This window comes from Ixodes scapularis, unplaced genomic scaffold (genome assembly GCF_016920785.2).
Source record: "Ixodes scapularis isolate PalLabHiFi unplaced genomic scaffold, ASM1692078v2 PGA_scaffold5__190_contigs__length_132052651, whole genome shotgun sequence".
NCBI lineage: Eukaryota > Metazoa > Arthropoda > Arachnida > Ixodida > Ixodidae > Ixodes > Ixodes scapularis.
Genome location: NW_024609880.1, coordinates 13,027,571 through 13,040,860, shown reverse-complemented (window position 1 = coordinate 13,040,860; position 13,290 = coordinate 13,027,571). Strand labels below are relative to the sequence as shown.

General features: G+C 45.7%; 1 protein-coding gene across 1 annotated transcript in view; it reads left to right on the top strand.

Moving 5' to 3' along the window:
- The window catches only part of LOC8040571 (DNA polymerase alpha catalytic subunit), a 165,697-nt gene that overhangs the window by 74,383 nt on the left and 78,024 nt on the right, over nt 1-13,290 (top strand). The window contains exons 23-28 of the mRNA XM_029966821.4: nt 193-311; nt 4,575-4,718; nt 7,838-7,960; nt 8,053-8,085; nt 10,135-10,227; nt 11,994-12,199. Of these exons, the coding sequence (XP_029822681.2) occupies nt 193-311; nt 4,575-4,718; nt 7,838-7,960; nt 8,053-8,085; nt 10,135-10,227; nt 11,994-12,199 (718 nt within the window). The remainder of the gene's footprint in view (nt 1-192; nt 312-4,574; nt 4,719-7,837; nt 7,961-8,052; nt 8,086-10,134; nt 10,228-11,993; nt 12,200-13,290) is intronic.

The following is a 13,290-nucleotide window of genomic DNA, read 5'->3' as shown; positions in this document are numbered from 1 at the left end:
GTAAGCGCTAATGATGGGTGAACTGTGTGCTTGTGATAAACACCCACTTACCTACTCTGCTTCTCATTGATAACAAGAGGGCAAGGAAGTCGGCAGGTGTGTCGATTTCATGCATCGAGCTTTTCTCAATTGGCCAGAAAGGTCAACAATGTCTCTGGCTTTCCCACCTTAAAAGCCCGTTGTGCTCTTCAGGATTCTACGACTCCTTCATCCTGCTCATGGACTTCAACAGCTTATACCCCTCCATCATCCAAGAGTACAACATCTGCTTCACGACCGTCGACATGTCCAAGGGTGGCGGCGACGCGGCGGTGAGGAATTCGTCTATATTCTGGGCAGAATCATTGTGGTTTGACAAAAACTACCTCGTGCTACTCTGTAAACACTCGTGGCACTCACTCTAGGTTTTAATCGTGACTCACACACATTAGGTCAAACTTTTCTTTTTTTTTTGCAACAAGTGAAGTTTGATATGTTTTCAGAAGATGATGCTACTTTGTCTTCGATGCTGTGTTTTTATTCTTTCACTTTGAAGCTCACTCTGACTGCAAGTTTGTCCCGTCCGTCTGGCAGCATGGTCGAGCAATGGAACCAAACTGGGGAAATCACCTGGCTGTCTCTTTAAACGGACATTGACCTCCCAAATAAAACAATTTTTTTACTTCTTGCATCAGGGACATCTGCCACTAAGTGCCCCTTCCACTAAAAGTGAATTTCTAGCACAATATTTCCATTGCAAGACTCGTTTGAGTGATTCCAAGACACTAGGGGTGTGCGAATAACGAATAGTAGTTTTCGAATCGAATACCGAATCGAATCAAGAAAAAAAATTCAAATATCGAATCGAATATCGAAAAGTGATTTTATTTGTAGGAATTTTTCAAAGTGTGCTGCGAATGAGATTATTATATGTGCAGAGTATGCGCCTGGTGCAGAATGTGCATCTTGTATGGAACAAAAGCTAAAACATAAAAAATTTCTGGTGAAAAAAAAAAAAGCAGTTGCTGTTGGACGTTGGGCACTAAAGATCCAATTTTATGGCGCAAACACAATCTATCTACCCTAAACGTCGCAAAAAAACCAAAGTTACAGCCACACATACCTTTTTTTCTTGTGAAAAGCACAACCTAGCACTGCAACTTTTTTTTATAAATATTTGTATATCTCAGAAAAAGGGCATTTTACGATATTTGGTTTTCAAAAAGGGCACCCGGGATTTTATTTCACATAAATAAACAGATAGGTGTTAAATCGGAGTAAACAGGCTTAAACAATATAATCTGAAGTAAGAAAGAAAACGTGGTTAGGTGGTGCAAGACACCGTCCAACTGCCGCTATGCATCTATTTTTCCATCCATCTATACTGTTTTAGAGAGCCTTGATTTAAAAGAGGAAGCAAGCGAAACTGAAACCACGGAGGCCGCCTCCGTGGTTTCCAGCGCAGATTGGTCATAAGTGCGCATGTGTTGTGTTGTTGCCTGGAAAAATGCGAACAAACAGAAGGGCGACAACGCCTGCCCTCCCTGCCCTGCCTGCCCGATCCCGGTTGACGCTTTCGTCTTTTCGTCAGCTTCTTGCAGTTCGTAATTCAAACGCAGCTATCGAACGGTTGGAAACCCTCTCAAATCTAGGCACACTATTTTTCCATTCCGTTTCGTTCCGAATCAGAATTTGCGGCTTGCGGTTCCAAAAGAACGACGACAATAATCGGCTGGTTTCATCGGCGGGGTTAACATTGTTTTCATTCTGTGATCGTGCAGTCGCCAATTTCTGTGAGTGCGGCAAGTGTGTTTTACATCGGTGCTTCAATTTTAGACGGGGGCTTTACTCGTGAAAAGAATTAGGCATGGCGCGGGATTCCAGCCTCCCAACAATTGCTCTCTGGAAGCAGCGCAAACGGGATGTTTCGGTTGTGATTCAAGGGTAGATTGTGTCACAATCGTGAGTAAATCTGCATGCTATAAAGTTTGTGGCGTTCGTTACTTTTCTTTTTTCTAACCTGTGTGTTGTGGAATGGTAGGACCAAGAGCTGTTTTGCGCATGGTCTGTCTAACATCTTGGTGCTCACATCGGGAGAAAAAACTGCTTTTTTGGCAGCTCCGCACCGACCGCGCGTCTTTGGTCAAATATATTAAATATTCGAGTGACCGAATTCTAGGAATTCGATTCGCGAATCGAATTATTCGGGAACTTTCTCTTCGATTCGAATTCATATATTCGAGTATTTGCACACCCCTACAACACATGCTTCCATTTTGTGGCTGACGTCTCGAAACGGGAGCGTGTTTTGAAGTCAATCTTAACTTATGATGAGTCTAGCTACATATTTTTATTTGGTATTATTTGTTAAGTGCCGGCGTAGGATTAGCATGTCATAACATAAAGCTTCACAAAAACAAAAATATCAATTTAGCACAATATTTGCGTCGTAATGCAGATATTAAATAAGGAGCGATAGACTTCTTCCGAAAATTCCTGCATGCAACACTATATGCATTGCATTATGGGACCCGATTTGCCATGGAGAGGAATGGCATGGTTTTGATTTCGGTTGCCCCGTCGACGACGAAGTGCATCTTGGCACTGCATGAAAAAGTCAGCGCTCTCTCTTATTACACCCATTCGTCTCTGTGAGAGCCCCTGTCGAAACACTGACCTTTGGCACTGTAAAGACCTGCCTGGGCATGGCGAGAAGTACGAGTGAGGCCTGCCACGTCTCATACCTCCAGAGGCGTGGCTAGCACTCCGTATTGTAGCGGTCACGGAGCACTTAAAAAGCCTAGGACACTGAGGAGGGGACGATGGAACAGCATGACGGACCCTGTGTACTTCTTTTTTTATCTGCTATCACAGTCCTTTACACATTACACAAGGAGGTTCTTCCTGTACAGTTATTTTTCTGTTTGTTTCGATGGCACCAAGAAACTGCCGCTTTGTATGAGGCACCAGATCGAGTAAAACTCTTAAGGGGGGACACTGGCTAGAGGTTGAACTTCTGAACTACTCAAGTGATTGGAATGAAATTCGCAGGGGAGATTTAACTTCAGATGTAGGCATACTGTGCAAACTTTCAGCCCTCTAGGACAACTTTACAATTGTGCATAAGAAGATGTGTCGCTCTTCGTTAAGAAATCTATGATATGCAAATGAAGCTATTAAGCATCATTTAGACTGCTTGAATATAAAGTGGGGGATGTGGGACTTCGGGCTATCTAGTTTTTATAACTCAAATGTAAATATTTCAGGAAGAGTGATTACTTCAAAATATGAGATGCATATCTGACCTATGTCAATTTTTGAAAAAATAGCTTTTTCTCAATGAGGACTTTAACTTAAAACAAAATAAAGTAGATAGCCCGATTCCCCAGTAAATTTCAGTTTAGAAACATCTTGACTGCGGTATCAGAAAAATTTTACCTTCGAACAAAAGATTCCTTCCTATGAAATTTGCTGCAAAAAGTGGAACTGAGAAAAATGCATTCAAACATTGAACTCCATTACTTCATTACTGCCTCACAATGGGCTGAAAATATTTTATATCAATGTAACTATTTGGCACATGGTTATGAAATTTAAGGCCCGTTCACACTTGCGACCGACTTCGACCGAGAGAGACTTCTTACGACCGGATCTGCTGCAGCGGTGCTGGTCCTAAGAAGTCGCAAGAGGCTTAAAAACCGGTCTCGTCTCTCTCGGTCTAACTCGGTCGCAAGAGTGTGAACGGGCCTTTAGTGTAAGGGTGTGAAATTAGTTTCTAAAACCTAAAGGCCCGTTCACACTCTTGCGACCGAGTACGACTGAGAGAGACGAGATCTCTTAAAACTTCTTAAATGTTTTTAGAATGATGGAACATACTGGCATTGTGGCGCCATCTATGCGGTGACCCTGGAACTGCATTTCACAAGAGCGAAGGTTCTGCGGGATTTCCGAGGTGAAATGTGCGTAATACCGATAGAGAAGCTCGTTTATAACATTGACAAAAGTTTTTTGAGCCAAGAAAGAAAGGATAATGCGCGAGAAATAAAAAAATATGCTGGACCTCCGAGTTTACACTGCTTCCCAATAGATGGCGCCAGTGTGTTCTCTGGTTTAAGAAGTTTTAAGGAGCCCAAATTTAAGAGGTCGCAAGAGTGTGAACGAGCCCTAAAACCTCAAAATTTAAAAATAAATTTTTTCAAAAAATTTTGAAACTTAGGCCCATGTCCCCCCTTAATAAAATTCGCCACATTTTATTGTCTCAAGCTTTTTGGGGTGTGCTGATGCCGAGCATTCCGGGTATTTATGCGCCACCCTTGAGTGCGTAACGCATAGAAGCTTACGAGTCCCATCACGGGGACATGGAACAGCAACACGGCAAACTAAACGTCTGGAATGTTCAGGCTCCGTGTCGTTGCCCGTCTACAAATTCTAAATCCTTTCTTCCCAGCCATCAGAAGGTCGCCATTAGCATGTACGGACGATATACACTTAGACGATGATAGTTATCAAAGTGAAGAGACTGAATTTCGGAAAGGGTCTGTTTGGGTGCACCACTGCCTCTGTGGCATCGTTGCGAGGAGAGTGCTCGTGCGCAGGCGGAGGACCAGATCCCCGAGCTGCCCAGCAGTTCTGCGGAACCCGGCGTCCTACCCTCTGAGATCCGCAAGCTCGTGGAGAGCCGGCGGCAAGTCAAGAACCTCATGAAGGCCTCCGACGTCGGAGCAGACCTCTACCAACAGGTGGGCACCCTCGCCTCACGCCATTTTATGGCCGGTTTCAGAGTCTACTGCGTGAATCAGACAGACCTTCGGCCCTTTAGAGGCACCGCATAAATTGGTTCCATAAAGGGGAGCTGCGGCAGTTTTTTAAAGCGATAGCTTTACAGGCGGCACTTTGCAGAAGTTCTGAGCTCATGGGATGTCGGTGCGCGACTATGGAAAAACCCTTTTCTCCACTCTTGGTGCGATGCCAGGGAAGTCAGCTTTTTCCGCCGGCTGATCAGAGCAGAGAGAGAAGGGGGGAGCCCCGGCATCTTGCCAGTAACGATGCAGCGAAGGGAGAGTCTTTTGTGTCGTCTGCTTGAAAGACTTGTTTTCAAACATTCCTCGCGTCATACAAAATCCCACTTTGGCAGTATCCAGTTGCTATGCATACTGTTTGATGATTTTAGAAACTTCCACTGCGCTTACCCACTTACTTCACGGATCACCGAGCACTGGTGGCGGTCGTCAGTGGCATCCAGGACGCCAATCACGACAGCTATGAGAATTAACCACGTCGTACCTCTGTCCTCGGGTATGCGACGCCTGCACTCCACCCGGATTGTGCGACAGTGCCGCAGCTATCGCTTTCGTTTCTTCGCGCGTTGTGGGCGAAAAGTTTTTCTTAGCATCCCGAACTAAACACATTTTCGGAATACCCATGATTTACTCAATCAATCACTCAATCATCTTACTTTTATTAACGTGAAATGTGGAATATATTACATATTACAGCATATTACCTATGTTGCAACCTATATTACATGCTATATTACAGTCGAATCTCATTAATTCAAACTCGAGCGGGACAGAAAATTTGTTTGAATAAAGCACAGTTTAAATCACCAGGAGTTTCCTCCCATAGAAACGCATAGGATGGGACGTGCGTGTTACCTTAAATTATCCGCAAGTTTGAATTAAGAGAGTTGTAGCTAATGAGAATCGACTGTACAACATTCGACGCCAGATTTTTTGTGTTGCTAAAAGAGCCTCTCAGTCTCAGACCAAACTTAAAAATGAATTAACTTCACGTAAAGCAATAATTGCAACAGTCGAACCCGGATATATCGAATTCAAAGGGGATCGTGAGATAGTAGATAATTCGATGTACAAAAATATGTTAAACTGAAGCTCCAGTTGAAATTTCTGCGCGTCTCTGCTAGTACCGACGGCTGTGACAATCGGGGCCTTACCAAATAGAGCATCTAAGAGCTGCTAAATACAGTAGAGCGTATTTGGTGAAGATTGCATGCAACAATGTTTGCAATCGTTCGCGCCCGCGCCTGGCCACTGCGCGCGTTGTGGCCTCGCGCCACGACCTCCACACAGCACCAATGACAAAATACGAAAATAATTTTTTAAGAAAATGAAAGAACGGAAAAAGCGAGCCGCATAAAAAAACAGTTGATCCATAGAATAAAGTTAAGCAAGCGGCCAAAAATAAAGCTCACTAATATCGGCCAGCAAAAAAAGAAAAGCAAAAAAAAAGATACAGTATACACCACTTACAACGTAACCGTTTATAGTGCAGGACCGGGTATAACGCGGTTTTTTTAAACCACCGGTTCACCTCCCATAGAACTCCATGTAATTACATACCGCTTAAAATGCAGGCGCGCGAAGGGAAATACTGGTTATAGTGCGGTTTTTGGCACAGCCCGCCGACCGCGCCGACGACCGGAGCAGCGAGCTCGCTTCCCTGTGCGACACTAGATAACGGCGCGAGAACTCGTTTGGCGTCACGTTCGCCTTGTGCGACCGACTCTGGTTTGCCGGAGACGTACCCACGATCGGCGGCGTGTTGGACGAGAGGAGGCGGGAAACGGACACGTGCGCGTTGCGGCAGTATATCGAGTTGGCGGACATCTACAAAGAACCGGCGTGCAGAACATGCCAAGATTCCCTGCTCAAAGGCGTGGTGTTCCGGTTCGCGACCGTGAATGGCTACAAGTACCCAACCGTACCGGAGCACCTACCGAGGTTGAACGTGGTGAGGAATGACTAGTGACACCTCGGCCTTCGGCGGTTGATGTGGTATAACAAAGACAACCGGGGACAATATGGTTCTCACATAACCAATTACCCAATCACACCTTAATCCTTACATTTATAAATACTTCATTTCCACCGTAGTACAGCTTTGCTGGACTTCCTTCTTCACAAAAGTGGAAAGGTTAAAAAGTTTTTTGTTTTTTTTTTAAATTTTATTTAGAGTCTAAGGGGTTGTGCAGCGACAGCAGTGTTCGGGGAAAGAGCGCATGCTACCGTTCCAACAGCAGGCACTCCCTGCCCTCCCTATGTGGGCACCTCCCCTTTGCCTTGTTTTTGCTATCCTCCTCGTTTTTTTTTTTGTTTTTTTTTTTTACAACTGTTTTTTTGCTGCATATTCCCGTGCGCGCATGCTGGCTTGGCGCTCTACCAGCCCCGCAACGCGAGCAATGTTCTCGCGGCCGGCGCAATTTGATCGCGGGAGAAGCGACGGGCGGCCGTTTTAGTTCGCTACATCCAGTGTTCCTGCTATGGGAGTTTGATAGAGAAAAACAACGCTCCTACACTATTACATGTGATTTTCAAGGGGATGTTTGGACTGTTCGATATGAAGAATAATTCGAAATACCCGAGTGGGATATAACAGGCTTGATATTACCGAGCTCGACTCTACGCACATCTAAACAAAATTATAACTAGCAATAGACGTTGCGCTATAGATGTACTATCGAGTAGGAATGAAAGGCGAAGAGTGGAGCGCGTGGCCTGCAATACACGCTGCACTACCTAGAGGCAACGAGGAACCGATAAGACCATGAGATGGAAAGGGGGCTGCGAGGGTGTGCGGCTACTCCGACGTGCATACCCCCATAGCCCCTCTTTCCACTTCGCAGTTTTGTGAATTTCTAGTTGCTTCTAGGATGCGCAGCAGGTATCGAATGCCACGCGCTCCGCCGTTCGCATTTTATTCGAACCTGATAGTTTGTATATACAATAATAGTAACGAGAGAACTGTCGATACTAGACACAACTCGGTGCGTGAACATGAACGCGTGCCTCACGTCGCCCGAAGGAGAAAGGCCACTGACCCCGCAAGTTTCTGGTTCCAGTACGACATCCGGCAAAAGGCTCTCAAGCTGACGGCCAACAGCATGTACGGCTGCCTGGGGTTCGCCCAGTCGCGGTTCTTTGCCAAACCCCTCGCTGCCCTCATCACCAGTCGAGGACGAGAGGTAAGTTTCAGACGTGACGCTACTTTGTTCGCCGTCCACGTCGTCGGCCGAGCATGACGTGATCTGCCCTTTGCTTTTTTTTCCCGTTCCAGATCTTGATGCAGACAAAGGAGCTGGTCGAGAAGGTATCTGTTCCTATCCTTTTGTCCTCAGAAGAGGATTAATTTTGATATTTAAATCATACTGTCAGATGTAGAATTGTGGTGTATAGGAAACAATGGGGCTTTTGCAATGTTTTTTTATCGGCATCCTAGCGACGTCGTCGCGTCGAGCGAGGTCGGTCTCATCCCACGACGTGATGTCACGGGATGTCACAACGTGGAGTCGCGTGACCCGTCTCCACGCTGCGTGGCCGCATGATGCAACGTTGTCGCTCGACACCCAACATTGCCGGTTGGCTCTATGACATTGCGTGATACTGAGACTCGGACTTGAGGGGCGCGATGCAAGGTCACGTGACGTGCCACACACGCCGTGGGTAAATGCGAATTCTGAGTTAGCTTCTGTTAGAATGCAGTTCTGCATTAAAATTGTTCGGTTACAGACTATTTTTGTCTTTTGGATGTAGCTTATCGTTTGGTCTTTGGCAATAACAAAAAATCATCGAGGATATATTTTTTTTTTTTTAATGGAGAATTTATTTTGGTTGAGGTGGGCTTTTAAAAAGAAATGCAATGTCACGGATGAGCCTACGTTCTTTTTTTCAATAAAATTAGAGTTGGGCGAATATCAAAATCTTTCGAATCGAATTGAATTGAATATTTTCGAATACAAATAGTACTTTCGAATAAGAACATGTTTTTTAAGAAATATTTTTCTCTTTGATGTGAATTAAACAAGAATGCTTAATTAAATCACAACTGAAATTAGTTTTTTCAACAAACATTTCTGAAAAGGTTGCTTTTATTGCAGTAAGAAAATGTCACTGATGCGACTGATAAAAACGGATGAAATAAAATATCAGTCGAAAAACACCATTCGAGGAGTAAAGTTACAGAACGTAAATGAAAGTACACAAGTGGAGGTGGGTCGGCAAGCCACATCGTAGTCGGAGATCGCATCGCGGACAAGCGCAACAATGTGAGCGTAAACGAAAGTACACTAGCGGTGGCGGGTCAGCAAGACACAACACAAAGACAAAGATTGCGTCTTTCTGCAATTTCTTTTTACGCGGGTAAACACAACCACGTGAACGTAAACAGAGCCCGGTCGACAGGCCACAGCAGAGTTGGAGAACGTGCAATCGCGCCGCACAGCCGCACTGACTTTGCGCCATCTTTTTCTGTGTGCAATAGTTCTGTCCATTGAGGGTGTCACAAAAACATTAATAAATTAAGAATACTTTTTTTTTTGTTGGTGGGGGGAGCAAGTCTTACTTTTACCAGTGAAAACGGGTAGAAATAATTAACAAACGGAATACTGGCAAACTGATGAACCGGAAAATCAAGCGGAAAGTAACACGAGCCAGATATCGCCGATAGCCGAGGTAATAAGCTGTAAATCCATATCTGAATTCATAGCACCTTGGCTTTTGTAGTGACTGTAGGAACTAAATCGCAAATATATGGTTCCACTACACTAAAAAGGAACGTGGACAGGAAGGAATACACGACGTTGGGGCAAACACCCAAAACGTTGTGTGGTCCATTGCGATGATGCACGTGCCGTTGCAAATCGTAGTCCTTTATCGAACCTATTGCAGGGTTTGCGCTACAACCACTTTGCCAACTCCGCAATCCAGACATCATGGCAAGCAAAGGACAGATTGCACTACCTCATGCAAATAACATTCCAGTGCTTCATACAAAAAAAAAAAAAGTATTTAGGTAGGATTTTTGGGTTCGCCAAGCTCGAAACCATAGTGCGCATTTCAACAACAAAATGGAGTACTCGACCACGAGTTGACACTAATCAGCGAGTTCCTTGTTCTTCATAGTTTTCGAAGTATTCGAAAAACTCGAACATTTTGGACAGCGAAAGTGCGAAGCGAAGCGAATCGAATAGAAAGCATTATTTGCGAAGTATTCAAAGTTTGAATATTCGCACACCCTTAAATAAAATGTATCAATCAATGCATCTGTCGGAGCCTCATTTAATTCCAAAACACCGTGAGGACGGACACTTCGTTCAGGGGAGTTTGGCAGGAGTCCAATCATTTTTCTCCTCTTGTGCAGATGGGCCTTGACGTCATTTATGGCGACACAGACTCCATCATGATCAACACAAACTCCAGGGACCTGAAAGAAGTTTCCAAACTGGGAAACAAGGTACGCATATTTACAGTTCTTATCAAGATACGTAAGCCACTAGGACCTCTGTGTACCCTCTGAAGTGGGGGGGGGTTAAAAAAAAAGCGCTTGCACGAACTTACATTGACGTGCATAAATCGAGAATGAACAGTTTCTTTATTTCACGACAAACAATATGAGATACGACATTTCCACGAAAACCTAGAGACTCCTCTCAGCGAGACTTCTGATGTTGAACTGCGCTCGCCAAACCACGAACATCCATATTCAAGCTGCTAACTGCGAGTCGCAAAACATTGTGGAGGTTCTCGTCAGTCATTCGTGAGCGGAAGTTGGATTTTATGCACTTCATTCGTGAAAAAGTCTGCTCGCAGACGGGCAGCGAATTAGTCAACTTTATTTTTTTTTTGTTTCTTTAGCTGACTGCGTAGGGGGGGAGGGGGGGTTACCGGGAGGCTGAGGGCCGTATGATACTACCTCGCGGGCTGGATCCGGCCCGTGGGCCGCTGGTTGCCGACCACTGCCTTAGCACATTCGGGGTCATGAGTACTTGCAGGATGAGAACAGCAAGACGTCTCTTTCTAATGTCTGGCCTCCAGAACGCGCTCATTGCCTTTGTTCTTGCTTTAGCTGCATGTCTCATTCCCAGTAGGCCGAGCTCAATCCTCCAGTGAGCCAAGGGCGATCTGATTAAGTGAGGAGTGAAAAGCACATTGATTTAATCACTCGTTGACACTATGTCGTTCCATAGTACTTGCCAGATCGTCGGCGAGCACACGAACATCGTAGACAAAGATACACGAAAAAGATGGAACCGAGTTACCGTCGTTGCCAGTTACGCTGTAAGGACACAATTGGATCTAAGCTACAAGCTAGTCGTGCGGGATGAATCATGCGAGAACACAATCGCTGGAAAGCTGGCTGCAGGTAGGTTTTCGAATACTAACGTACGAAGCCTTTACTCTGGCGTCAAATCGAGGAACGCGGTCACGAAAAAACATGAACGCGGCAGTCTCGTTGGAACATGGAGGAGCAGACGGTGCATCTGCATGCTGTTGGTGCCACTTCCAGTGTGCTGCCAAGGGGGAGTGACGTGGCCCTTTTAAGGGGTGTCCAAACAGGACACAACAAAACGCACGACTCCGACAAATTGTGAAAATCGAAGCAGACGCTTCTATTTTTACGATTTGTCGGAGTCGCAAAAATTTTTGCAGGAGCCGTGAAAATTTCCACGATCACGACTTCTCTCCTTGCCTCCTCCACTTTTCTCTGACGTCACACGCCACCTGCGTCTGGCTCACCTCGCCAACGCCCTCGCGTACCGCCGTCGCCTCGGCTCGAAGTCCAGGGGGGTCCGGCTTTGGGTGGTTTTGGGACATTCCTGCGTCGAAGGGTGCGTTTCGCCCGCCTCGGATCTGCTTTCTTTGTCAAGATTCACTTTCGTCGTGATGGCGTCCGACGCGGTTTCGTATTGTGAGCGGAGGCCTTGAGCGATTGACCGACAGCCAACAGAGCGTGTGAGTGGCTCTCCGGACCCACGTGATGTGCAGAGCAAGGCCGCCGTGGAGGAAGCGAGGGGCAGATTTGACGGGGGGAAGTTTCCCCCCGGGAGCTTTGACGGAGGGAAATTTCCCTTCGACGGCCGGAAGCGGAGCGCGGCACGATTTGCCGGAGTCGTGAGTTTTGTAGTATCCTGTTTGGACAGGCCTTTACGTGTTGCACGCTCCCCGCAGTGGCAGTTTTGTTTGAGGCGTGCCGTCGACGAATGCCGTGCCAAATCGCAGGTCAAGGCGGAGATCAACAAACTGTACAAGCAGCTGGAGATCGACATTGACGGCATCTTCAAGTCCATGCTGCTGCTGAAGAAGAAGAAGTATGCGGCGCTCGTCGTTTCCGTCGGACCCAATGGTCAAGTCTCCACGACCAAGCAGCTCAAGGGACTCGACGTGGTGCGTCGAGATTGGTCGGAACTCGCCAGGAAGACAGGAGAGTGAGTGCACTTGTACCTCACTAGTGAGCACTGAGAACCGGAAACAGTCGGATGGCAATGCTGCGGTAAATTTCGGCATTCCCATTCCAGAGCTAAGTTGCAGAATATTCCACGTCAACATGGTGATGAACGGCGTGCAGGAGACAAGGACACAACAGAAGAAAACAAACAGGACGAGCACTGTTTCCTTCTACTGTGTCCTTGCCTCCTGTGCTCTGTTTATCACCATGTTCTATGCACACCAACTCTCCCAACTCACCACCTTGCTACATTTCACTTCAAAATCATTTGGTCGTCGTGTTTGTTCTTCCTTTTATGCTTTTCTTTCGTAGTTTAAATTTTCTGCTAAGTCATTTTTTGGTCTGGGACTGAAGGCTATTTGTGGCAGAAATTTGAGGGTCAAAGCTATAGCAAAGCTATGCGGAGAGTAAGTTGTCTGCTTCTTGTGCAGGAGTTGCGGTAATGTCAGAAACATGCCAAGCTCTGATTGGCTCTGACTGAAGGATAGTGGGCACACTTCAAAGCAAGCTGCCTTGAGGTCTACCCACTATCCTTCATTCAGAACCAATCGGAGCTCGGCGTTCTGACGTCGCCACAAACCCTGCAAGAGAAGCAGACGAGCTTGCTCTCCGCATAACAAGAAGGCAGCTTCGTACCACTGGCTGCATTCTAATTCATAGAAATTATTTTTGCCGCACAAATCTGTGAAGTAGTCTATAAACCAATATAACACCAGTCCTTGTTGTGGTTTCGGGCAAGTAGGTCACCGCATTTTGTGTTCTCAGCAAAAGTTTCGATTTCAGGTCTGCTGGTTTCTGTTGCTCAGGAAATGTGCAAGTGCAAAACAGAGGACATGAAGAAGGATACACAGACAAGCACTTGTTTTTGTCCCTTTCTTTGTGTCTGTGTCTGTTTGTGCTTCCAAGTTTCCTGAGCATCATGCAGTAACAGCAACCATGCTCAGCTTTTGCAAAACATATTTGTACAACACTTGCAGAAGAAGAAAGCTGACACCATATTTATTTTGCATAGAAAGTGAAAAGCATTATATTTAACAGTGACAGCTGTAAAATAAAATGACATTAAAATCC